The sequence below is a fragment of the Bubalus bubalis genome, chromosome 15 (genome assembly GCF_019923935.1).
Source record: "Bubalus bubalis isolate 160015118507 breed Murrah chromosome 15, NDDB_SH_1, whole genome shotgun sequence".
Classification (NCBI taxonomy): domain Eukaryota; kingdom Metazoa; phylum Chordata; class Mammalia; order Artiodactyla; family Bovidae; genus Bubalus; species Bubalus bubalis.
This window is the reverse complement of record NC_059171.1, coordinates 72,897,875-72,924,309: the sequence shown is the minus strand read 5'-3', so window position 1 is coordinate 72,924,309 and position 26,435 is coordinate 72,897,875. Positions and strand designations below refer to the sequence as shown.

General features: G+C 36.8%; 1 protein-coding gene across 5 annotated transcripts in view; it reads right to left on the bottom strand.

The window, feature by feature from the left end:
- The window catches only part of EFR3A (EFR3 homolog A), an 87,790-nt gene that overhangs the window by 5,600 nt on the left and 55,755 nt on the right, over positions 1-26,435 (bottom strand). For 3 of the 5 annotated variants that reach the window (XM_006079360.4, XM_006079362.4, XR_006545085.2), the window contains 11 exons: positions 25,871-25,922; positions 24,371-24,543; positions 23,766-23,841; positions 22,380-22,541; positions 21,597-21,728; positions 20,406-20,473; positions 19,327-19,454; positions 11,226-11,317; positions 6,300-6,348; positions 2,214-2,317; positions 1,648-1,697 (listed from right to left, as the gene is read on the bottom strand). In XM_006079360.4, coding sequence (XP_006079422.1) covers positions 1,648-1,697; positions 2,214-2,317; positions 6,300-6,348; positions 11,226-11,317; positions 19,327-19,454; positions 20,406-20,473; positions 21,597-21,728; positions 22,380-22,541; positions 23,766-23,841; positions 24,371-24,543; positions 25,871-25,922 — 1,086 coding nt within the window. Of the gene's footprint in view, positions 1-1,647; positions 1,698-2,213; positions 2,318-6,299; positions 6,349-9,346; positions 10,635-11,225; positions 11,318-19,326; positions 19,455-20,405; positions 20,474-21,596; positions 21,729-22,379; positions 22,542-23,765; positions 23,842-24,370; positions 24,544-25,870; positions 25,923-26,435 lie in introns of those variants that run through there. The other 2 variants (XM_044928843.2, XM_025265518.3) reach the window with 2 other exon arrangements.

Below are 26,435 nucleotides of genomic sequence, written 5' to 3'. Positions count from 1 at the left end.
AGAAATGGGAAGCATTCTATTCATTAGACACCAGCCCCACAGCCAAGGTGTATATTCAGCAACAATTTCAATGAGCCCAGATCCTTGCACCTTCCTATACACAGAAAAGCACTAAACTTACAGGCTGTGTATAAGTGCCCACACCTAGCAATTTTCACTGAATCTAAGGAATACAGCATACTGCAGTTTAGTCTGATTCTCTGTTCTGAACTTTTATAAATGAGTGATTCGCAGCTTAGTAGGGGGTGGCATGGTGGTTAATGCCTGGAATGAGATGTTACACTGATGAAAAGGTACCTTGCACAGGAAGGCAGTAAAAAGGCTGGGGGAAAAAAGCAAGTCAACTGAGCATCTACCTGTTTATTCTATTTATAGGATACAAGGTTTGATGCAAAACTGATTCCATCGAGCTGAAAATATAAAAGAGGTAGGAAAAAAAAATCTCAGAAGCATAGCTTCTATCCATGGCTCATTTACTGTGCCACCTTGTACACAGAGCAGTCTCCACACTGGAGTCAACCTAAGAATATGCACAAATTCATTCTTCAGATGGTACCTGGAGTTTTTCCCTCCCTCTCTGATTGTGCTTCATTACTTAACAACAGACACAGAATAACCAATGTTGGAGATGGTTTATGTTTGCAGAGCATAAAATACAATTGCTCAATGGTGTACACAGGGGTTTGGTTTCAGGATCACCCACAGATAGCAAAATCCTTGGGTGCTCAAGTCCCTTATATAAAATGGAGCAGTACTGGCATGGGACCTATACAACATATCTTCCTTTATAGTTTACATCATATCTAGATTATTTATAACATCTAATACAATGTAAATGTTACGGAAGCAGTTGTCAGCATGCAGCAAATTCAAGCTTTGGTTTTTTGGAACTTTCTGGGATTTTTTTTCCCCCTAAATATTTCTGACCACTATTGGCTGAATTTGAACATGCAGAACCCGTGGATATGGAGGGCCAACTATAACTAATAACAGGACTCAAATAGACATAACCTAGGAAAATTCAATTTATGTTTGATAATTCAAGTGAGCCATCTGCAGAGGCAGAATTGTTATGGCCCTAGAAGAATGATGAGGTAGAACTATACAAAATAGTAGTTTCTGTAGGTCAAAATGATTAAATCTGAGCAACTACCTTGTTAAACTTATCACTAGAATAAGAGTCTTCCAATTACTCAAATGTCCATAAGGTGGTTAATTGCTAAGTCGTGTTCAACTCTTTGTGACCCATGGACTGTAGCCTGCCAAGCTCCTCTGTCCATGTGATTTTCCAGGCAAGAATACTGGAGTGGGTTGCCATTTCCTTCTCCAGGGGATCTTTCCGACCTAGGGATTGAACTGAGGTCTCCTGCATTGCAGGCAGAGTCTTGACTGACTGAACCATCAGGGAAGCCTGTCTTTATAGAACCATTTTAAAGGAATTAAGTCATCTAAAAAGGAAAGCTAGAAAAACTTTAAGAAACGGTATCAGACTATCCAGTAAACAGAAAAACTACTAAGACAAAGATATCTATATGATCTTGGGTTTACTCTAAATGAAAAGCAGAATTACTTAAAAGCTAGAAATTTATAGGGGTCTAATAGTTTTTATTTGTTGTTTTATTCATCTTGTAGTACCAAAACCCTTACCGTATGGTGAGTTCCAATATTTGAGCAAGTCTATCATGAAGCAAATTTGCCTACAAAGGAGAAAAAACAATGTTAACAATGGATCTATTACTTTCACAATATCCATATGTAAGAACACAAGTGATTTAAAGGGCAAAGCATAACTGTAACTGTTACGCTGACGGTACAGAATGTTTACTGTTTTGATTTTATCTGTCTCATACACTGAAATTTAATGTAAAGTTTCTCTTCATTCCTTTCCTAGTCTCACTAGTAAAAACAAATTGATATACACACAGAACAAAAAACCTACAGCAAAATCACTGAAAACCACTGCAAAAAAAATTTCAAAGCAACAAAAATCATTAACATTTAATTTGGGATCTGCTATTTCAATCAGCTCATACTGCACAAAGACATTATTTAAGGCTTCATAGCTACATCTTCAGTTTTCGGTCTCTATCCCATCTACTCCCTTGTGGATTCTATTGACCTGCCTAAAGCTTAGAATCTACCCATCAGTTACCACGAAAAGCTCCGACAAAAATCAAACTCCACCCCACCGCCTCCACTATGTGCTCACTTACTTTGGATTCACACTGTGCTGCTATTTCTTCAAAAGGTGCTTTCTGGAATTTCTCTATCACTAGACGCCTCTTTTCCTTTTCCTGTTCTTCCATTCCACTGGTATCTATATAAATGTTAAAAAAAAAAAACCCATTAAAAGGAATACAGAATTTCATAGAACGTTGCCAATGACCCTAAGAGCAAATGATCTATGCATAAAAAGTAAGGGTAATTTACAGGACTACTTGTTTAGGGAAAAAAGCAAAACGTGTAACATCCCTGAAATGTCTTAGCTGAGGCCAAAAAGCGCACACAAAAAACTTCAAAATTATACTGCACAAAACCCTTTTCATAGACTATCTTTGTCCCTCTTACCAAAATAAGCAGAAGCACAACTTCCTACAAGTCAAGCAACCTCAAGGCCCTTCCTGAAGAATGATTATTTTATTTATAATCACGCCCTTGCACATATGAGGTACTAAATGAAAAGTTTGCTAAATCTGATAATGAATGGCATGACTGAAATCTAGATATGGTCAAGTGGAACCATATTGGTTTAGTCTTTTCCATTTATCTTCCATAATTTGAAAAGGGATTGTTTTTACCTTAAAATGATGTGTGGTCTGGTCAAAGATTATAAAACAATAATATAAAAATAATTGATACTACTGATATACTGTGTCTATTTGCTTAACAATTTGAAAGAAGGCTAATTAATGGTTTAGTTATTGATGGTCTACTTTAACAACCCAGTGAGTCAACAATTTCATAAGGCAAAACACACTCTGTTCAAGGTTCTTAAAACAAAGCTGCTCTTCAGGTACAAAATTAGCTAGTTTAAAAAAGGGGAAGTAGCATGTAGAAAGGAAATAGGTCTTTTTTTCTTCCCTCTGAAATTGTGTCAGACTAACAAAGTTGTAGACTTTATGTACTTCTTCTGAATGAATGTAATACAGAATTACAATCACATCTCTAGCATTCACTGGCCCAGGGTCACAAGCTTAAATGTGCCAGAGGCCAGGCAGGAGACAAAAATGTTTTAAATTAGGTCAGTAAAAGAGGTAAGAAAAACAGACTTGGGCAAGCTGAACATCTATCTCAGGTCTTTATTCAAATTCAATTTCTGAAAATAACGCTTCCACCCAAATTTGGCCTGCAGGCGGCAAATCTGTCCAGCAGTTCTCAAACTTTCTGGTTTCAAGACTCCTTTATGTGTTATATCACTTCATAATTTCTGTATTGTAATATAAAAATGAGACTTTAAAAATATTCATTAAATTCATCAAAAACTCAAACCACTGTACATTAACATAAACATTTGTTTAATGAAAAAATAACCATATTTTCTAAAGTGAAAATTTAGTGAAGAGAATGGCACTGTTTTATATTTTTGCAAATCCCTTTAATGTCTGACTTAATAGAAGGCAGCTGGATTCTATCTGCAAACATTCAATGCGTTGCAATATGTTATTTTGGTTGAAAATAAAGAAAAACTAAACTCACACAAGCATGTACTGATATGTTGGGAAAGAGTAATTCAATAGCCTTTTCACAGAATTGTAGCTATTTCTTCTACAATAAAATATGACAAGTGGTAAAGTTAGTTGCAATATGGAATCTGAAACTTTATTAATGAACTTTTTACAATTGGTTATATTAACATCTATTGGTCTGTTTTACACTTTGAATAGAGTTCTACTCATGCATGATTCTGTAACATCGTGCAATGGTCATCGGGAATACTGCTCCACTGATTTCTGCAGATCCTCCAAATAACTGGGAGTATGTGGCATCAAAGAGTGTGATGACCACCAGAAGAGTTTGAGGCCACTGCCTTCATTCCTGTTAGTACATGCAGTAGAGAAGCAAACTATGTCCTAGTGTTATGCAGAAAATACTTCTGGACTTGAGGATCTCTTGAAAGAGTTTCCCCTGGGACTCCAGGGGACCAAAGATACTCTGACAACACTGTCAAAGTGTAAATTCCTCAACATGCCTTATCAACGTTTAAATGTCTCAAAGTATCTTATATATAATAGGTGTTTAAAAATTGCTTAGTAAATTCAAAGCCTTTGACTGTGTGGATCACAATAAACTGTGGAAAATTCTGAAAGAGATGGGAATACAAGACCACCTGACCTGCCTCTTGAGAAACCTATATGCAAGTCAGGAAGCAACAGTTAGAACTGGACATGGGACAACAGACTGGTTCCAAATAGGAAAAGGAATACCTCAAGGCTGTATATTGTCATCCTGCTTATTTAACTTCTATGCAGAGTACATCATGAGAAACGCTGGGCTGGAGGAAGCACAAGCTGGAATCAAGATTGCTGGGAGAAATATCAATAACCTCAGATATGCAGATGACACCACCCTTATGGCAGAAAGTGAAGAGGAACTCAAAAGCCTCTTGATGAAAAGTGGAGAGTGAAAAAGTTGGCTTAAAGCTCAACATTCAGAAAATGAAGATCATGGCATCTGGTCCCATCTCTTCATGGCAAATAGATGGGGAAACAGTGGAAATAGTGTCAGACTTTATTTTTTTGGGCTCCAAAATCACTGCAGATGGTGACTGCAGCCATGAAATTAAAAGACGCTTACTCCTTGGAAGGAAAGTTATGACCAACCTAGATAGCATATTCAAAAGCAGAGACATTACTTTGCCAACAAAGGTCCATCTAGTCAAGGTTATGGTTTTTCCAGTGGTCATGTATGGATGTGAGAGTTGGACTGTGAAGAAGGCTGAGTGCCAAAGAATTGATGCCTTTGAACTGTGGTGTTGGAGAAGACTCTTGAGAGTCCCTTGGACTGCAAGGAGATCCAACCAATCCATTCTAAAGGAGATCAGCCCTGGCATTTCTTTGGAAGGAATGATGCTAAAACTGAAACTCCAGTACTTTGGCCACCTCATGCAAAGAGTTGACTCAATGGAAAAGACTCTGATGCTGGGAGGGATTGGGGGCAGGAGGAGAAGGGGATGACAGAGGATGAGATGGCTGGATGGCATCACTGACTTGATGGATGTGAGTCTGAGTGAACTCCGGGAGTTGGTGATGGACAGGGAGGCCGGGAGTGCTGCGATTCATGGGGTTGCAAAGAGTTGGATACGACTGAGTGACTGAACTGAACTGAAATTCAATTTTATTTTGACAAATCTGATGTCATATTACAGTAAGAAAAAAAATCCTCTAAAAGATTAAGCTGAAAAAGGTCAGATTTTATTTCATGTATGATGGGCACCAGAGTGTTTCATGTCCCTTGATAATGATGCTCTTATTCTAATATTTCTTAAAATCAAGAGCCAATTTCCACTCTCTATAGTGAGTCAATTTCCACGCTCCATTGCTTTACCAATTAGAAATAAATTCAGAGCATCATTAGCCACCAGGAATTTATATTAATACTTAATTGAAGGAATCATTCAAAAAAATTTAAAAAGAGGCAAATTATATGAGGTAAAATTTATTTCCAGAAAGGCCAAAGGAGAAAAATCAAGAGTATTATTTTATGCAAAGATAAGTGGAAAGATTAGAGTCAGTCAGACATGGGTATGAGATTTGGCTCTGGTATTTACTAGCTATGTGCTCTCAGGAAATTTGTTAATTTCTCTGCTTCAGTGTTCTCACTGATGAAATAGCAAGAATTAATGTGATAATGCCTACTGACAATTTCTGCCAGCTCCCTTCTCCTACCCCATTAGAAACACACCTCTAATTATGCTGCTGTTTGCCCACTAAAAATGACTCTACATAATTTTCAGAATTTTCATCTGCCCACCTCCAATAAAAGGAAATATACTGACTGCCTCTCACAAATTATTGCAGCCCGCATGCTTCCACCATGTAAGGGCGACACTCAGATACACAGTGATGCTGTCTCAGCTCCAGGAAATGCAGTCTGGACAGAGAAGGACACTCATCCAGGACAAGACAGCACAGCCACAAAGACCCGAAGAGTGCAAGCTAATAAACGGATACTGTATCTATAGAGAAATCAACAGTGTATACATTTGCCATGTTGCCTCTGGTAATTCCGGCATCTAAACAAGTACTGAGATAGAGAGAAGCTAGTAAAATACTAGGGAAGCTAACAAGCAAAAATCTTACCAATTGCTTTCTTCAGTGCTTCAAAGGTGATTTCTTCCGTGTTACTAACCTAGAGAAAAATGATTGTAAGTAAAATAGAGGGTTAAGAAAGGTCAATATAAATGACACCCTCACCTAGTTACAAGTCATCTAGGACCTTTTACAAATATTTTCTCTTCTTTGTGTTGGCTGGATTCATGATTATACTCCACAGTATCAAATAATCATCACGTTTTCACTGGTTTTAACAATAACCTAGCAGTGGTTCCCCAAACAAGGTTACAGAGTGATGCTGGGCTGGCGGAAATAGCACCCTTTAAGGCAACCCAACTAATAGTCAAGGTAGAGATTATGTATAAATGCAGCTTCAGCTGTGTAATAAATGAGAACTAAGTATTCTATACTCTAATTTTGGTACCACATATGTTTACAAATCAAAAATGAAATAATCAGAAACTCTGAATAGTTTAAAAGCAAGAATCACTACTTTGGGAAGTGTTCAATGAGTACAGTTAACCAACACCTTAAAATAATCATATTCTGGATCTTTTAAGGTCAACCAAGTCTGATTATCCAGAAAACACCCTTTAACTTGAAGTTTTCCAATCTCTCCTGTTTTGAGACATGTTTGTGCTATATAAACAAAGTCAGGAATACTACATAAAGTCAGTCAGTGCCACTTTTTGTGGCACTAACACATTTTCAGGAGGAATAATATATCCACTTACTATAGTATCTCAATAAAAGTTAAGAAATGATATATGAATACTTGCCTTGGACTCTGGTCATCCCTAATTTTAGCTCATGAGCTTCCTTTTGCTAAGTCTAAGGCAGAAAGACTAATGAAAGCAAAGGACTTCATGCTTTGCACCTTAGCCTCTCTGTAATACAAAGGCTTTAGTTGGATATCAAGCAGCAAGAGTTTCACTACCTCAGTTTTTCTACTGAAGGTTCATATTTCTAGTTGAAGTCAGATTAAACTCGGAAATCTTCAGTTGCTTTGTTCTAGATATTTGGAGCAGATATACAAGATTAGGCTCTGGCTGGTCAATTATTTGTACCTAGAAACAATCTAGCACTTCAAAGTTGTTCTTACAACTGGTTAAGACTTTTAGACTTTTGATAAATGATTAGAGCACAGAAGAAAGAACACAGGAGAAGCCAGAAGGCCAGGATCCTTGTTACACAGAACTTTTACCTATTCCCTGTTCAATTCTGGGTGGGTGAAAAGCTAAAGGACTTTATCTAATAACTCTTCTGTTTGTTTTCCTCAGAGAATGATGATGCGTTCCTCAGCATGGAAACCTCTCAAGTCACTCAGTCTCCCTCCTGTTTTTGCCTCCTTCCTCCGAGTTCCTTTGTGGGCCTTGCTGGTCCTCTCCCCCGTCTCCAGCCTGGCTACGCCAGACCCGCTTCACCCTCAGTGCAAACTACCACAGGGGTCTCTATTTGGCCTCTCTACAGCCAGTCTCTTCTTTCCAATGTAGCTTAGTCACACTTTTGAGATTCTTTTTACGAAAGCCCAGCTCTGACAATGACACTGCCCAACTTTCAAAGTGTTGCCATTTCCTACCGGAGCACACATGAAGCCCTCGGCCTGGGGATGAAATGTTCTATAACTTGGCTTCAATCCTGTCTCCCACTCCTGCCTTTTGTGAATTTTCTTTTTTTTAAAAAAAGAGGAATTTCTTTCTACTAATGATTAATGATTCATATTTTTCATACAAAGTATGGAGAAGGCAATGGCACCCCACTCCAGTACTCCTGCCTGGAAAATCCCATGGACGGAGGAGCCTGGTAGGCTGCAGTCCATGGGGTCGCCAGGAGTCGGACACGACTGAGCGACTTCACTTTCACTTTTCACTTTCATGCACTGGAGAAGGAAATGGCAACCCACTCCAGTGTTCTTGCCTGGAGAATCCCAGGGACGGGGGAGCCTGGTGGGCTGCCGTCTATGGGGACAGAGTCGGACATGACTGAAGCGACTTAGCAGTAGCAGCTGCTAAATACAAGCCACCTACTTCATTTGGTGTTTAAGCAAACCACAGTCTGTTCCAAGTCTATAGAAAACAATGGTTGTGTTGCAGTTATTGGGAAATGGTGCAAAGGTAGGCTTCTGGAGGGGTTTCAACATTCCTTTACTCTTTATGACTTTGGCCTTACGTATGACCCGTAACTCTCGCTTACACTGTACAATGCCCTTGAGCCTGTGTAAAATCTGCTATTCACCTTTTTCCAACCAGACTGTCATGTCACTTTCACTGATGAGTGCCTTCTTGTTTTGTTAGCACACATATAGGTTCCTTCAGTTGTACTTGGGGAAAAGGCAGGAGTATATATGTATGTATAAAAAGATCTCTGCGATTTGTCCTAGAAAAAGTGACAATCCTTCTCAGCCGACCAGTGACTTAATTTTGTATAAAAAATTTAATTTGTACTCCAAATTTAACACGTATAACTTCCCATCCATTCCCCCAAATAATTAAGCACTGACTATTATCTTTTTGAGAGAAGAACTAAGTCACGATTTCAGGTTTTAGTTATATTCATTATGCATATCAGTCATGCTGATGGGGCTCAGTAAGCACCAGAGATCAGAGAGTCATGCCTGTGGTGCTTTATGCTATTAGTCAAGCTGATTGTTTAATTTCAGGAAGCAGATATATCTCTATTCTATTTTAGTCATTTATCTTCCTGAATAATTTAATTTGGTATCTTTATACATATACAGGGCAATTTTTAGGAGAAGTTCACTAAGGATTCACAGTGGGCTAAAACTTGAATTGCAAATGTTAGAACTGACATACTACAAATGGACCAGGTATTTTAATAGATTAGTAAAAAGCTGAGCTGTATCTAGGGGAAAACGAAAGTTTTGCTATGATCTCCATCTAACCAACATTAAAAAAAAAAGTTACAAGCTCTAAAGTGAAAGTGAAGTCGCTCAGTTGTGTCCGACCCTCAGCGACTCCATGGACTGCAGCCTACCAGGCTCCTCCGTCCATGGGATTTTCCAGGCAGGAGTACTGGAGTGGGGTGCCATATATCTGAGGACTATATGGGATTATGTATATATAATTTCACATAATTTTGATGAAATAATGATTTTTCAAATGAGCAGTTTTTAATTTGATTAACTGTTAACAAATATACACATTCTCAGTTTGATATTTTGTTATACCATTAACTGGTGAATACCTAACTGATGAAAATCTCTCCTGTCCACACAATGAAACTACCTGGTTTTAGCCTAGAAGGTACCGTCATTCTGTCTTCTGGTATCTGAACAACCATTCCTAATACACAAAATTAGGTACCACAATGGTAAATGAGTTTGAAACTCCAATGCACTCAACTAAAAACTGTACTTAATTTTTCAAATACTCAGGGTGAGGTGTATTTGACTTAGGATTTACAGTTATAGCAAAGATAAAACAAAAGGATCTTTAATAATTTAACAAATGTATTAGTGAACTTTTAATGTAAAATTCATGCTCAAGAATCTTCCTCCTATACTAAGTCTTCATGCAAATGTCATTTCAGTTCATTTTATTAAAATAAACTGACTCTCTGCAACAGTTTGAAGTGCTATATATGTATTTTTAGGAGAAATAAAAATGGTCAACAAAAGGCAAAGGGAAAAATTCCAGTCAATAAAACAGACTGCACTCTTGACACATATAAACTAAGGCTTTGGATGAATTTCTTCCCTCCAAAGGTATTATCAGCAAGTTCATAATCATTAAAGATAGAGTTAGCAAGGCATCCTCCTTGCTAATAATGAGTGTAAAAATTAAAATAGCTCTGAAGAGGTGAAATTTAGGGAAGATGATTTTTCTTGAGTCTTAAATTGGTAAGAAAACTTTAAATCAACCTTAAGGCCCCAAGTTCCAAAATGAACACTAACAGCTTATTCAAACTACTCCAATGCTCTGAAGGCAATTTCTTTATGAAACTGATTATTCTACGTAAGAGGGAGTTAAAAACCTTGAAAGATATAAACTAATTGGCTGTACCCTGGCCACCAAATACTTTTAATTCCTGCACACAAATTAACTGACAGGGTTTGGAAGCAGGAGGGATAGAGGAGGCTGAGAAAGCATAAATTCAGACAATTTCCTTCCCCTTTTCTTATATGGATATTCTTTTAATCATTTATACTGTACCAAGAGAAATAATGAAGTACCTAGGAAGCAAACAATGGATAAACCCCAAGGAGGAGGCTGACTTGACATGCTGGCACACCGGCACTTTTACTTGACTATCAAAAAATTCTCTGCTGATTTGTGTGGATAAGTCCTAGAGAATACTGGCTGCTTTCTCTTCCTATAACTCAGGAGGGTACACTCTTGTGCTCTATTGAAACAGGAGGAGAACATTAATCTATGATATTTCAAATAACTCCTTCAAGAGTACACAGGTCACTGATACAGCTTAACCTATATTAAATGTTATATTTACTTTCCAAAATGATTTAAAAAATTCTCTCATAGGTGAAATTTTGAAACTTTCTAAAAGTAGTAGGTATTTGGCTTCACTTGAGAGTGTATAATCCCATTTATTCTCACAACTTATGTTTCATAAATCTTTTAAAATAAATAGGATTAGAGGGCCTATTTATTTAATAACAGGCCTTATATAAGCTCTTACTTATTAAAAAAGCTTAGTTCTATGGTTTCTTTTACTACAATGTGAAAAGCAGTGATACCATAACACTTAATATTAAATTTATGTATCTTTGTAAGTATCTGAAATGAATTCAGTAAAATAAATTGTAAATTACAAGTTCAAGGCTAAATCAATTTAACATCTACTAACAATTTTATTTATTTAGGAATAATTTAGAGTTGTATTTGCTTCTAAAAGTGCAGAGGGGCAAAAAGCTCTTTCAAATTGACTGATGTCTATCTCAAGATAGTACTTGGTCATAAACTTTCAGCAACTTACCACATCATCAGAAGGAATGCTGTTGGGTAAAATATCCACCTGAATGGATACGGTGTCCACAATACTCTTCCTTCTAGAAAGTCGATCTTCATCTATAGTTAAAAAAAAAATTCCCTCATTATTTGCTAGTTAGAAATGGTGTATCACGTATAAATTCAAGTTATTTCAGATTTCAAAAAATTTCAGGAAATTAAAAGAGTTTGTCTTTTTTTGCTTTTACTAAATATACAAAGCAGTGTGCTCTCAGACTTTAACAGATTTAAAAAATAAAATTGATAGGTGGACTCGGTTTCATACAGTTGACCCCTGAATGACATGGAGGTAGGGGCGCTGACACCTGAGGAGCCAAAAATCAGTACAGAACTTCAAAGTTGGCCCTCCATACCCCCAGTTCCATTTCCAATGCAAATTTCCAACTTTGTATTAATCAATTCTATTCAGCATGTTCTATCATGTTGAGGTTTGACAGAAAACAACAAAATTCTGTAAAGCAATTATCCTTCAATAAAAAAATAAATTAATAAAAAAAATGTTCTAAACTCAATTTTAACGTCTTTACGAAAACCTTCTTTATCTCCACACTGTCATATTTATTTTTCAAGAGAGCTATCCTTCAGAATTTTTTATCTTCTCTTATGTAGATTTGAGGATGGCTTCCGAAGTGGTCCAATACAGCACTCTCTCTTATACTGCCGGTAGAGCTGCTTCTAAAATGAATCTTTTTTCAGACTAACTTGTAATTTTAAAACAAATCCAGCCTACTGATTAATGCTGAGCTTCCCAAGATTTTGCACATCGAAGCATACACAAAATTATAGTACATATAAGGCACAGGGAGCTTAATGGAAAAGGCTGCCTGCACTGTAAGCTGACTGCCCAAGACCAGACCCAGCTACCTAAAGAGCTAAGGAGACCAGTATTCAGACACACCTGTAAGGTTCCCCAATAACAGGGAGCTCAGGCCTAAAATTAGCCTAACAGCACAGTCAGTCACACCATAATCTGGCAACACTCTATCTTTCTAATTTCGTTTTGTATTTGCAGTGGACCAAAGGAAATGGCAACCCACTCCAGTATTCCTACCTAGAAAATGCTATGGACGGAGGAGTCTGGTAGGCTACAGTCCATGGGGTCGCCAAGAGTCAGACACGACTGAGCAACTTCACCTCATGAACAACCTAGGAGTTTGGGGCAGACTCTTCTGCAGTCAAAGGTCTGCATTACAACTTTAATTGGCCCTCCAGATCCATGGTTCTGCATCTGCAGATTCAACCAACTGGAGACTACATTAATACCATGGTACATATTTATTGAAAAATATCTGGATTTAAGTGGAACTATGCCATTCAAACCAGTGTTGTTCAAGTGTCAACTCTACTGTCATTTTATTCTTCTCAAGGGGTCAAGAATGAACTAAAAGAGGGCAAACATAAAGAAATTGGTTTCTTGGGACTTTCCTGGTGGTCCAGTGGTTAAGACTCTGTGCTCTGGGTGTGGGCTTGCTCCCTGGTTGGGGAACTAAGATCCCAAAAGCTGTGTGGCATGGCCTAAGAAAACCATTGGTTTCTTTCTTACTGACTACTCCTCTACTCCAAGGCAGCCTTCCATGGCAGTAAATTAGTGCTGTTAATCAAATATGGCAATTTACTCTCTTTCTGGGACATAGAAGGATTGCAGTTCCTGGCCTCTCTGTGGTTAGGAGGGACTCTGTAACTAGTTCTGGCCAATGAAGAGTGAGCAACGTTTTAGACTGTGGCTATTCCATCAGCTTGGACTCCAGAACAAGGACAATATGAGGTTATGCACGGTTAATTGGAGCAATGAGTAAGTCTTTACAGTTTTAAATCACTAAGAACGTGTGTCTGTTTATTCTCACAGCACAGCTTAGCCAGGGTTCTTCACCTTGGCACTACTGGCGTTTTGCGCCAGGTAATTCTTGCCATGGGAGCTATTCTGTGTACTGCAGAACATTCAGCAGCATCTCTAATTTCTACCTGCTAGATACCAGTAGGCCTGCCCCACTGGCGATAACTGAGAATGTTTCTAGGGTTGACAAATGGTTCCTAGAGTGGGAAAAATCACTCACAGTTGAGAACCACTGACCCATCCCATCCTGATAACAGACCTTTCGAGAATGTTCCCTGTATGCCACCATCTTATTTTAAGTTTCTTAAACACTAACCACATCACTCCTCTAAGCAATTCTACCCATTGCCTGAGGAAGTAAAAAGGCAATCTGCATTCTCCAGTCAGAGCCTACAAACAGGAACATCGGCTGTTCCCTGATATATTAAGGCAAATGCGCCTATTCTCCAGTCTCTGAGCGCCTGCCTCACATGCTTTTCTACAAACAGGAACTCCTACTGGAAACACCTGTTACCTGCCCTTTCTTATGTCCCGCCCACCATAAAGACTCTTATCTTTCAAGCTCTACTTACACACTACATCGCATCCTTTAAATCTTAAATATTACTTAATTGTTTTTACTTGTCTTTCTTCTAGCTACAGAAATTTCCTATCGGTTACGATTGATCTTTCCTTATCACTATTCAATCATTATCACCCATAAGTCACTGACTGGGCCTTGAACTACCAACACGTAAATCAATGTCTTGTCTCCCCAACTGTACAAGAATTCAGTGGCAGACTGTGTTTTGCATCTATCATCTAGCAGTTACTATGGTTCTGCTATATAAAGGCTGGAGGTACAGAATGAATACACACCCATCTGTGACAAATTACTACATATTGCTTCACTACAGTTTTCAGGTTGAAAGTATCTTATCTCCTGCATATGACTATTACTGAGGTAACCGAGACACTGTACTTTTTCTAAATTTTCCTCATGATCATATGTGCTAATATAAATCACCAAACATAAAATCAACATCAATGGAACTGCTACAAAACAGTATGGTCATCACTGCTGACTTGCTTTTCAACTTACAAGGCTTTACTAGAACTCAAAATGAGGAATAAATAATAGTCTGCTTCTCCAAAAAAACCCATTCAAGAATTTCTAGGTTAATATATGAAACCTAATGGGTTGCAGAGAAGAGAGAAATTGAAGCTTAAGATAAAAAAAAAAAAGGAAAGGAGAAGTACAGAGGCAGGAGAGGGATCACTGAGAGGCAAAAATGAGTTAGAATGGGAGGGACGTATGGGCAGAGATTTGAGAAAGACAAGGAATTTTTCAAAGAAAGAAAACGAAACTCAATGGGAAACTCTAAGACTCTATTCTCAGAAAGTTCTTTCTTTTCATCAATAGAGCAATCTGCTTGAAGGTGATAGAAAAAGCCCAGTCACAACTAAGTATCGTGCACATCTACACATGAGTAAGCTCTCCACAACACAGCTTACAGAAGATAACGCCCGTGTCCATGGGCCGTCCACGTCTGCTCCTGACCTGTCCTTCAAGCGCGGCTGAGACGCAACACCACTGCAGCCGCTGTGGACGGCCCTGTCCCGCCGGCTCGAGAACTGCCTCTCGGCGTCTCAGTGCCTCGTGTGTGCACTCCCGGGGTAGACCCTTGCTTCTCTTCCTCAGGCTGGCCTGGGGCAATCTCAGACGCTACTTTCTATGCCCCTTCCGTTTTCCCATCCCACCTCCCTCTCCACTTCCTATACTCTGCTGTTTGGTATGGTAATCACTGTTACTTCTTTCTGTTTTTAACTGCAACCTGGGTTTTAGAGCAATACTTGGAGACAGTGAGGCCTAACTTCCTTCAGCGATATTCTGCTGCCACCTGGAGTGTCTGAGTATAATGTATGGAACTGCATTCAGACGGCTAAAGAACAGAGAAACACAAGTAGACACAACAGTCTGAACACAAGTATAATACAGAACTACATTAAATTACTCAATATAATTGTCTATGGTTGTATAAAAAAAGGTAGAAGAATTTACTTAACTGTATATTAATAAATCATAGAATGTAATTAGGGCTACAATGCTGCTCCGATTCAATTAAAAAGCTAACCGGCAAAATGTAATTTCAGAAGTAACTTATCTATACAAAATTTCATTTTAACACTGATACTACTTATACAGATAAGACTTTTTTGGTTCTATAGAAAAACACAAAATTCCATCTAGAGCTAATGCGTATTTATTTATAGTGAAACTGGTTTTTTAGGTTCTATGCAATTCTTATCAAGCCATTCCGTGTTTAAAATCATTTAATGACTCCCCATTGCTTTCAGAACAAACTATTTAACCCGGTTTTACAATTCCCAATCCTACTCTTCCAAGTCACTCCAAAGTAGACTAACTTTACAGTAATTCCTTGAAAACTCATCTTCTTGCTTGCCTCCATTCTTCCACACATGCTGCTACGTTGGCATCAAACAGTTCACTTGCCTAACACTTGCTTCAGGCTCAGCTTAGGGGTTTTTTCCTTCTGGAAAACACCCCTGTTTCACAAAACCTGGACAGAAGACTCTCCCAGGTGCTGCCTGAGGACCCCAAACCTTTCTGATGATAGCCGTTAAGGCATACTGCAATCATCTAGTTAATTGTCTTGTTAGACAAACTGTATAATGTATTAACTTCTTTCCTATGCATCTAGAATAAAAGTGCTGATGTGCCATCTTGGGAGAACTGAGAAAAATGTCATTCAAAATCATCTTCTGTGTTTCTTGGTCCAGATGAGGAATCCTGTTAGGAAAGACTGTATGCTTTGTTAAACCGAGAACCTCTACCTGTCCTGCTCATGCTTGCTTCTGCTTGCACAGCAGCTGCCGCACCGTAAATACTCATCAAATACTGCGCCCCTTCACAGATCAAATACTGTGCCCCTTCACAGATTAAATACTGCGCCCCTTCACAGATTAAATACTGCGCCCCTTCACAGATTAAATACTGTGCCCCTTCACAGATTCAACACTGTACCCCTTCACAGATTAAATACTGTGCCCCTTCACAGATTAAATACTGTGCCCCTTCACAGATTCAACACTGTACCCCTTCACAGATTAAATACTGTGCCCCTTCACAGATTAAACACCGTACCCCTTCACAGATTCAACACTGTACCCCTTCACAGATTAAATACCATACCCCTTCACAGATTCAACACTGTACCCCTTCACAGATTAAATACTGTACCCCTTCACAGATTAAACACTGTACCCCTTCACAGATTAAATACTGTACCCCTTCACAGATCAAACACTGTACCCCTTCACAGATTAAATACTGTACCCCTTCACAGATTCAACACTGTACCCCTTCACAGATTAAATACTGTACCCCTTCACAGATTAAACACTGTACCCCTTCACAGATTAAATACTGTACCCCTTCACAGATTAAACACTGTACCCCTTCACAGATTAAATACTGTACCCCTTCACAGATTAAACACTGTACCCCTTCACAGATTAAATACTGTACCCCTTCACAGATTAAACACTGTACCCCTTCACAGATTAAATACTGTACCCCTTCACAAATCAAATACTGTACCTTCACAGATCAAATACTGTACCCCTTCACAGATCAAATACTGTACCCCTTCACAGATTAAACACTGTACCCCTTCACAGATTAAATACCGTACCCCTTCACAGATCAAACACTGTACCCCTTCACAGATCAAACACTGTACCCCTTCACAGATTAAATACCATACCCCTTCACAGATCAAACACTGTACCCCTTCACAGATCAAATACCGTACCCCTTCACAGATCAAATACCGTACCCCTTCACAGATCAAATACCGTACCCCTTCACAGATTAAACACCGTACCCCTTCACAGATTAAATACCGTACCCCTTCACAGATTAAATACCGTACCCCTTCACAGATCAAATACCGTACCCCTTCACAGATTAAATACTGTACCCCTTCACAGAGGAGCATGTAACACACACCTAGACATACACTATTAACTCAAATTCTAGGCTGATTTGCAATAATTAGCGAACATTTATTGATCACTTACTTTATGCCAGTCACTAACTGTTCAGTAAGCTTTAGGCAGACCATTCTTCTTTCTTTAGAACCAGTTACCATTATATTTCAACTGTTTGTCTGTCTTTTTCAACTGTTTGTCTGTCTTCTCCACCAAACTTTAATCCTTGAGGACAGGGAGTGAATCTTAACATCTTTCTACCCCAAAAGTCAGAAGAGTGCTTGATATAGTAGACACTCAGTAAAAGTTTGTAATATAATAAAAAATAAATCTGGATCAATAAGGAACAATCTTTGAGCACACAGCCGGCAAAATCAATTTATTAAGCACCTAACTGAACAGGCAAGGCAGTTAATTCTAGTGGTCTTACCTAATCAAATTATTTAATTTCAGCCTCACTATCCTCATTTGTAAACAAAACTAATGCTACTTTCCTCACCAAACTACATTCCGAGATTACCTGAGAACATGAATAGAGTATCACTGTGACTGGCAAACACACAGTACATAATAAATGGCAGCTACTCTTTTGATGATGAAGGGTACACATGCATGATACACAACAACCTAAATATTTAAACTTTTTTCTTTTAACAAGAAAGATACCTTAAATCTTAAATCCCTTATTTTTTTTTTAAATGAGTATCTGATGGTTATATAGCAAAAGGAAAATTTAATAATTGATTAGGCCACAAAGTGTTACTATGTCTTCTGACTCTCTCTGCAGCAAGGCAGGACACACATGCCACAGACTGGTTCTAAACTGCCAAAATTTTTATAAATCAGAAGACCCTTATTCACACTGAGGGATTTCAATGCAGTTATGTAGCTAAGAATATGCTGAAATGCTCAGAATTCTTCTAGTCAGTGATAGACAGGCATTAAAAAAGAGAATACATCCTTTTCAGGGGTGGGAAGAAACGGGAAATACAAACCATTTGTTAAAATAAAAAAAATGTACCGTAATTTTCGTTCAGAATTGTTCGGAGTTAAAGGAACAGGGTAGAAGGAAATAACAAGGGATGGAAAGTAAACTACAGCTATGGGGAAGGTAGAGCAAAACAATAACTGAATTTACAACGACATAAAACACACAGGCCACTGTCTTCATTTTCTAGAAGGCAGTTGTACTAAGCTATTTTCCTAAAGGATGGGGGAGGGAAAGGGCAGGCCAACTGCCACTGGATTTACCTTTGCACTTGTGCCTGGGTTTATGAGGTTTTTTGCCTGAAGGAAAGAGAGCTAAATCCAAATTATAAGAATGCAATATTTTTAAAAACCTATTTAAAAAATTCTTTAAAATTATAAAGCTCTACTAGTGTTTTATTCTTAGCACTTTTTACTTTCCCAAGGAATTCCTGAGGCACAGAATTTTCTATACTATGGAATTTAAAAGAAAATGCAAAAGCTTTCATTAACATCTCAGACTATTATGAACAACTATCTGTAATAAATATACATATTTTGGATCCAAATTATAAAAAAGTTATTTCCAAATATCATGCTATTTCTAGCAATTAATTCGGAAAACTACCTAAATGAAATCAAACAGCTCTCTTGTAGAACTGATATAGCCCCATCAAAAGAAAATGAAGGTGTCCTAAGATAAAAATCTTTGATTTTAGCTTTCAAAGTAAAAAGTGAATGCAAGATATGATGCAGTTTTGCTTTGAAACAAAACAATTATCTCAAGCAATGAAAAGAACAGAAGGAGATACATTATACACAGAGGAAAACATATTCTTAACTTAAAAAGTTTGCAGGTTTCTTTACAAAGAAAATAGTCTGTACTCTTTCAAATGACAAAAATTACCTAATTTATTAAGCTCAATAGTCACAAATTACTAACTAAATGATTTTTACCAATTTCCTGAAGTTAAACACAATACTGTTTAAAGAGCAAAGATCTTACTTTGCTTCTCTGTTTAAAGAAAAATATTATTCAGTATAATAATACATGAACTATAATAACACTTGAGGATTCAATTTGCTCATGATAAAATCATGTATATGTCTTTTACTAAAGGTTTTCAAGAACAAAATTTTAAAATAGAAGTAAACTTTCTTAAGCATCTGAAACAGTTGATATAGTAAGTACACAAACAGAATTAGTTTTCATTGCTAACTGAACTCGCAGAAAAATTGCTGATACGTATTCGATCGCGTTTAATCACCCCCTTACCTGTCACTTGTGGTACGTACGGGACTGACAACCTCTCAACACTATGCCCACTGCCACCTAGTGACTCTGCAATCTTGTTGGTCAAAAAGTACAAATTTTTGTCATGCTTCTCTAAAGATTTTGGAAGCCTGTCAAGTTGATCAAAACAAAAGCCATTTAGTATTATTTAAAATAAGTTAACATATAAACATTCTAGATCAAGGTCTAAATATAAATGCAACTTGAACTGTAATTAGTCATAGGAAAATCAGTATATTTTAGGTGACTAATTTGAGCTCTTTAAAAACATATGGAGTGTGGACCCAGCTAGGAAGCGTTCTGCTGTTCTTCCCCAGTAACATCCCAAGGGTGAGGTCAGCCTTATTTTATCCTGCTGGTATTCACACATTAAATGATGAAGACTAAATTCAGCTTTAACTATCACGGTAATTAAAAATCTACTACAAGAAGAAAATAAAAATGAAGCTCACTGACTACTAATCAAGAATACACTAGCTAACTAAGTGACAGGAAACTCTCGTCCAAGACATACAGCTTCATTTTCCTTTCAAACTGCTTGGTATTATATTATGCTGATGCTTTCAATATTAAACTGCTTTTAGAGTCCAAAAGTTGAATAAAGTATTTTTCATATATGTATTTTTTTGTTTGGATAGCAAGAAAAAAAGTTCAGAGTATAACCATCACTTTTCGGAAAACATTCTTTCTCCCATAGTTTTATTAATATTGTTATCGATTATTCAAAGTTTTGAACAAGATATTATAGTCTCTTAAAGGAATGTTCACCTATATATCAGAACAAGCTTTATTTAAGAGTTGCATCCTCATGTTTAAAAAAAGGTAAGCTAAAATTTTTTTCCTCAAAGACTGAGTCCATGTGTGTATGAGTCTATATTTATAATGTACGAGAACTTTTATAACAAGAGAAACAAGTTAGATGAGTTAAGTGACAGAAACATAAAACAATGAGGATTATAAAAATCAGAAAATTATTCTAACAATAGTTCGCTCCTTTCAATCATCATTTACTGGTTTCTCAAGTCAATGCCCCTTCCCTGAAATGTAAAGCATTAACATACATGCACTTATCTCTGAAAATATGCTCTGGGAGAAAATAAGGGGCTTCCATAGTTCGAATTTCAATAACCTGAAAAATATCCAAAAACAAAATAAAGTAAAAATCAAAAGCCTCACTCTTCAGGACGGTGTCACAAAAATTTGGAAAACTAAAAACACAGAAACAAAAACTAAACATTTATAAGAAATACCATCACTTTATTTTGGAATTTAAGCTACAGTTGAGAACCCAAATAAAGAGTTCGTTTTGTTCTCAGTTTATGAACTCAGCAGGTAACAAAATCAAAGTGATAAAATAATACAAGCTGTGAAAAAAGATGATACATCACATCTGATCAAACCTCCCACAGAGGCAATTAGAACCTGTGCCTTCTCAAGCACCCTGTGTGGGAGACGCCTCCACAAGACACAGGCCCTCGCTGTACCCCTCCTCCACGGGACCTGCTGCCGTGCATGTCCCTGGTCTCAGCGCTCTTCTGAGGTCTAGCTCCCCAACTCACTTGGGAGCCACCTAAAGGGGAACCCTGCTTTCATAGAATTTGGATCTTTAACGGCAGATGTCAAATAGTCACTCAAACATTTGTTTAATGAATGAATGAGTTTTATTTCTTAGAATGCACTAAAACCCCCTACATTTTAGGAAAGACTGAGAGAGATGCTTCCAATTTCATAAAAACGAGGTTCTCCCTGAAAGATGTCTTTAAAGAATAAAAATTACAGTGGACTTTTTCTGCAGGTAAGTCAGCGGCTCTGAAATGTATGCTAAACCATGTAGTAACTATTTAATGAGTTACTGCTGAAAAAGATAAATACAGTTAAATGACACAGGACAAATCTCTGAGAGGTGTATTATTTACTTAACTTTTGAGATCTAACTCAAGGAGACTGGTTTAAAACATAATGACAATAAAAACAGTATAATTAAAGAAATATGAGATACTAAGATCCATAATGTTTTAAAAGGAAAATAACTGTATAAGAAATTGTATGAAGTACTATAGAAGAAAGCCGTATTTCCTGCTCAACCATTATACAAAAAAATTCTAATACAACAACAGCCATCAAAGAAAATATAAACATAGCATTATCTTAATAATTTATACATAATCATCAACATTAAAAATAATTATCACTGGTAGAAAATCTGCCATTCTCGTGCAGTTCAAATGCAAGGACTTATCTAAATATATTACCTTGCTAACATGCTGGCAAAACGCAGGAACAGCTATCATCTGACTTACAAAGTTGAGGTATGCAGCAACCAGCGCCATGATTCCACAACGATGGAACATTGGCAAATTATCTTCATTGATAATTGCACTATCCTTTAATTAAACAAACACACACACACGGACTGATCAAGGTCTCAGGCTCCATTAGCATTTTCTTTATGATTATACTAAAAAAACTGCAGGTAGGTTGGAATGCTAACAAAATTGTCACCTTAGACGCAGCTTTCTTTAAAAAAAAAGTTCCAAAAGGAGAATAAATACCCCTTTATAAAAGACTTAAAACTCTCAATTCAAACAGGTCTTCTTCAGGAAAGCCTTTCCTAAAGATGGGGGGATTCGGGGGCTGGTGAAATGTATATCAGATATATAAAAATAAATGCATGTATTCTCATTGCACACAGTTCTATTATTATGTAATATTTAAACTCTAATTAAACAACTCCATCTATGTAATTCTTATTATTTAATGACTATCTTCTCCACTGAAAGGATGGGCACAGGGACCATGCTGTCTTTTTCATCATGGTAATCCTATGGCTTTGAACAATATTTAGCACATGGTCAATACTTACTCAACATTTGTAAAAAGAATAAATGAATGTGATCAGAGTTTGAGTATTTTAGATTTAAAACTAGACAACTCACTTAAAAAATTCATGTCCCTGAGTAAAGATGATAATACTTTAAAGATGGTGTCTAATTTGTAAAAAATGCTTTTGTCAATGAAAGGCTATGAAAGCATACCTGTAAAGCAATGGCTAATCGAATGAGATCAATAACTACTTCTTCATTGGCCAATTCAATAGTTATAAGAGCAAGAGAAGTATAAAGTAGCTCATAGTTCTTGTGAACATTGTCTTCTTCTTTACAGCCCAAATATATGTGCCGATATAGCTGCTGCCCATTCTGAAAAGGGAAACGATACAGAAAAAAAGACAGTCTTGCTTAAAATGTAGTAGGGCAGATTTCAGAGGTGTATATAACCTCTTAGAAAGTAGCTATCTTATCACATAACATGGGAGAGATTTAAACTGATAATTGGAGGGTCAAATTGTATTCCAATTATTAACATCAATAAATGTATCGATATATAACTACACACTAACATTGGAGTTGAAGACAAAATTCAACAAAAACAGCAAGTCAGAAATAGTTCCAGTGCAAACAATGAAAATGTCTTTAGTAGTAATTTGAAAAGACAAGCAAATGATAGATAGATTTGAGAAAAACTGAAACGAATGGCAGAATTATGGGAGCTTTGGCAATAGTAAGAAACAACTGGCTGAGCAGAAATGAACTCAGGTTTTCTTGCCTGAGGGAACACCCTCCTGGGAGGTGGGTTAGGAGCTGTGCAGGGAAGAGCACCTCCAGGCTCTGCCACACTTTGGTCTGAAGTGACACGGGCAGGTCTAAAGTCCACCCACGAGGAGAGGTCACAGACACACCCCCAGGACTGTAAGAGGTTTCCCTCTAAACCAGACTGATCTAACATGTTAGTCAAAAACAGAAAAGCCTGTCGTCTAAAGCATTCCAGAGTACAGGTCCAATTGTCAAGTGACAACAAACAGAAATAAAAGCGTTTTTCCCATTTCAAAGTACCATGTGGTAATTAACTCAACATGTTACACTGGTTTGCAACACAAACTGTAAGTTACAATAGGGAAACTGAACGACTGCCACGCTTCCTCTCCACTAGGCCCCCACTGCCCACCCCGGATATGATTTAACATATCAGTGAGGAAACGCGAGCATCAATGTTTGTAAAAGCACAAAGCTCCCCCGGTGATTGTAAAGTGTGGCCAGGGTCACAGGCCACAACAGTAGTCTTCTAAAGCCAGTCCATCTGTAGGGTTATGCATTTTGCTCTGTAATCTATTTAATATGCACATGGACCCATATAGGTAAGAGGGGCCTCTCTAGCTGTGCCAATGCCTGACTGGTTAACCCTGTTTAGGTCTGTGGTTCAGTATTAGTAAGTGGGAGTTTTCTGGCTATAGATACAAACTATGTATGCTCTTCTAATAGATTCCCCTTCATTTCATTTTAAGGTTACAGATCAATGCAAACCTACCTGAGAATTCAAATGGCTACAACTTAAGTCATGCATTATTTTTCAGAAGATAATCTTACCTTTTTCATGAAACTTGTGTCTTGTCTACAAATTTTTTCTCTTTTTATTTTTAGGTCAGCCACATCTGGTATTATTCTAGAGAGAACCAATGCATCATTTTTAAAGGAATGACTGTTATATCATCTTATATGACAAATCATAGCTATGCTTAGAAGTCTGAACTATTTACCACTCATTTCAATGAGCATTTTAAATAAGCTGATATATAATGATTCTATTGAATAACTGAGTTTAAGTAAAATTGCACAAAGTAATCCTTGAGGCCAAACCAAAATAAAATTTATGGAACTAATGATTACTAGTAGATGAGATCTCTGAAAGTACATTAAAAGACCTTTAACATTTACTATCTTAAAATATATTAGTAATTGTTATACAAATTAAATTCTGGATTAATAAAACCTAAAAACCCTAGATGAAAAAAAGTACAATACTGCATAATGGTATTGGTGATGGTTCTAACTGTGAATGTACTGAAAACCACTGAATTAATAAACACTTTAAAAGGGTAAAAAAACCCCAAAACAATCAATACTGTACTTAAATGCATTAATGTAGAAATCTGAAACTTTCATCATTAAGCCTATTTTCAAACAGCACATACCTGATCCCTCGAAGCTTTGCCCTGTTGTCATGGCGATCCATGAGATTATGCATTACTTCCAAGACTAACTGTCTCAGTTCATAGTCTTCCATGAGGGACGGTGATAACAAAGGGTCCAGAAAAGACCCTGGCAGTGCAGTAACTATTGTCTTCGCTTTGTACCCAGAAGTTACCTGATTATAGGAGGAAAAACAAGCAAAAGACCTTTGTCATGAATCCTCCTTTGGTAAAACTCTCAAGTTGTTTTCTAAGAATCATAAGCTTAGGGAAAACAGGAAGTATAAACATAAGTCTGAAGGAAAAACTAAAAGAAAATTTGTGAGATGATGAGGATTTTACAAAAACATCATTCATAAAGTTAATAAAATCAGTATCAGCACACATTTACCTTATGTCAGGCATGACTCTAAGCACTGTATGTGTACTAACTTCATCATTACCATGTTCCTGTGAGGCTAGGAATTATTACTGCTTCCCCATTTTGTAAAAGAAAACCGAGGCTCAGACAGGTTAAGAATATATGGGGCAGGAAGTCAGTACTAAATGGATATAAGGAAATTAGATAACAAATAACACAGGTAAGATTTGAAAATTTTAAACTGGCAAATAATTATTTTAAATTAAGCAGTTCAGTTCAATAGGAATGCATTTTCATTTTGGAAAGCTGTTTTCATTATTTGATGTAACATTTCTGAGTGTATTCCTATCTCTAAAGTTGGAGCTTTTAATCAGCCTATACTTAAATGCCATTAAACAGTTTAACCATAACACACAGACATTCATTCAGTTGACTGTATAGTACAATTAGGATTAGAGGCAAGGCTATTTGCTCAGGGAATTTATTTCATTAAAAAAAGCTTAGGGCCAAATGAAATTTCAGGTGGGTAATCTCTTTATATTAAGGATTACAAGCATATATGGAACATCTACCATTTATATTTGGGCATTCATTATAGGATAAAGGTGATTTTATAAGTGAGTAGAAATTGGTGGGACATTTACTACTTACCTAAAAAAACTAAAAACATATCTATATTTTATATCACATACAAAAATAGATAAACTTCAGATCAAAGTTCTAGATGTGGAAAGCCAAACTGTAAACCTTTTGTAAAATGATATAAACAAATGTGTTTATATCATCAGAGCAGGCAAAGAGCTCTTAAACAAGATACAAATAAAAAAGAAAAAAACATATAGGAAGGAACTGAGAAATCTGGCTATAGCTGGGCCCAGGCATCATCTCCTATAAAATAGTAATGCTTTCTGCCTTCTGTATCTTTCATCATTATGAAAACCAAATATGATGATGGGAAAGTGAGGAATAAACAGTAAAAGCAAAATTCAAGTACATTCAAGTATAGTATACAAACCACAGAAAGAAAACTTACCATAAATGGTATCTTAAAAGAAAAAGAAGCTGATAATGTGAAGCTATTCTTTTAACCTCTTTAATAATTTAAGGTTAAGGGTGTTCTTTACCAGTCTTAAATTCCTTACCATAAGCAAAGATCGCAGCAACATTATTTGAATCCGCCTGGTTCCCAAATCCCTAAAATACACAAAACAGTGGCATTATCTTATTAAAAGTAATTAACCTTATTTACTTAAATTATTATTTTTGATTTTAAAACTCTATTCATATTAGCGAAACAGACTTTGCTTTTATACTAAGTCATGGCTCATTTTATATTTTAAAAGTAAACTTCATATGAATTACAGGGTTATATGCACAAAAATCAAATTCAAACAAAAAACATTAAAAAGCTATTGGTTCGCAAAGGAAACAGACCTATGCATGTAATGACATGAAAAGTCAACTGTATGAAATCACAACAAAAGATCCAGAATAATTAAAAGATACTATAAACTGGAGAATATATCTAATGCAAATATAATTGACAGACACAATATCTATGTAATATATATTAATAAGAAGGTAAGGATGTGCCTAAATAATTGTTATACAAATAATTCTTTCAAAAAAGAATTAACAAATGAAAAAAGGGTTATTAATGGTCAAACAAATAAATATCTTAAATAAGACTATCATTTCCTTATTAAA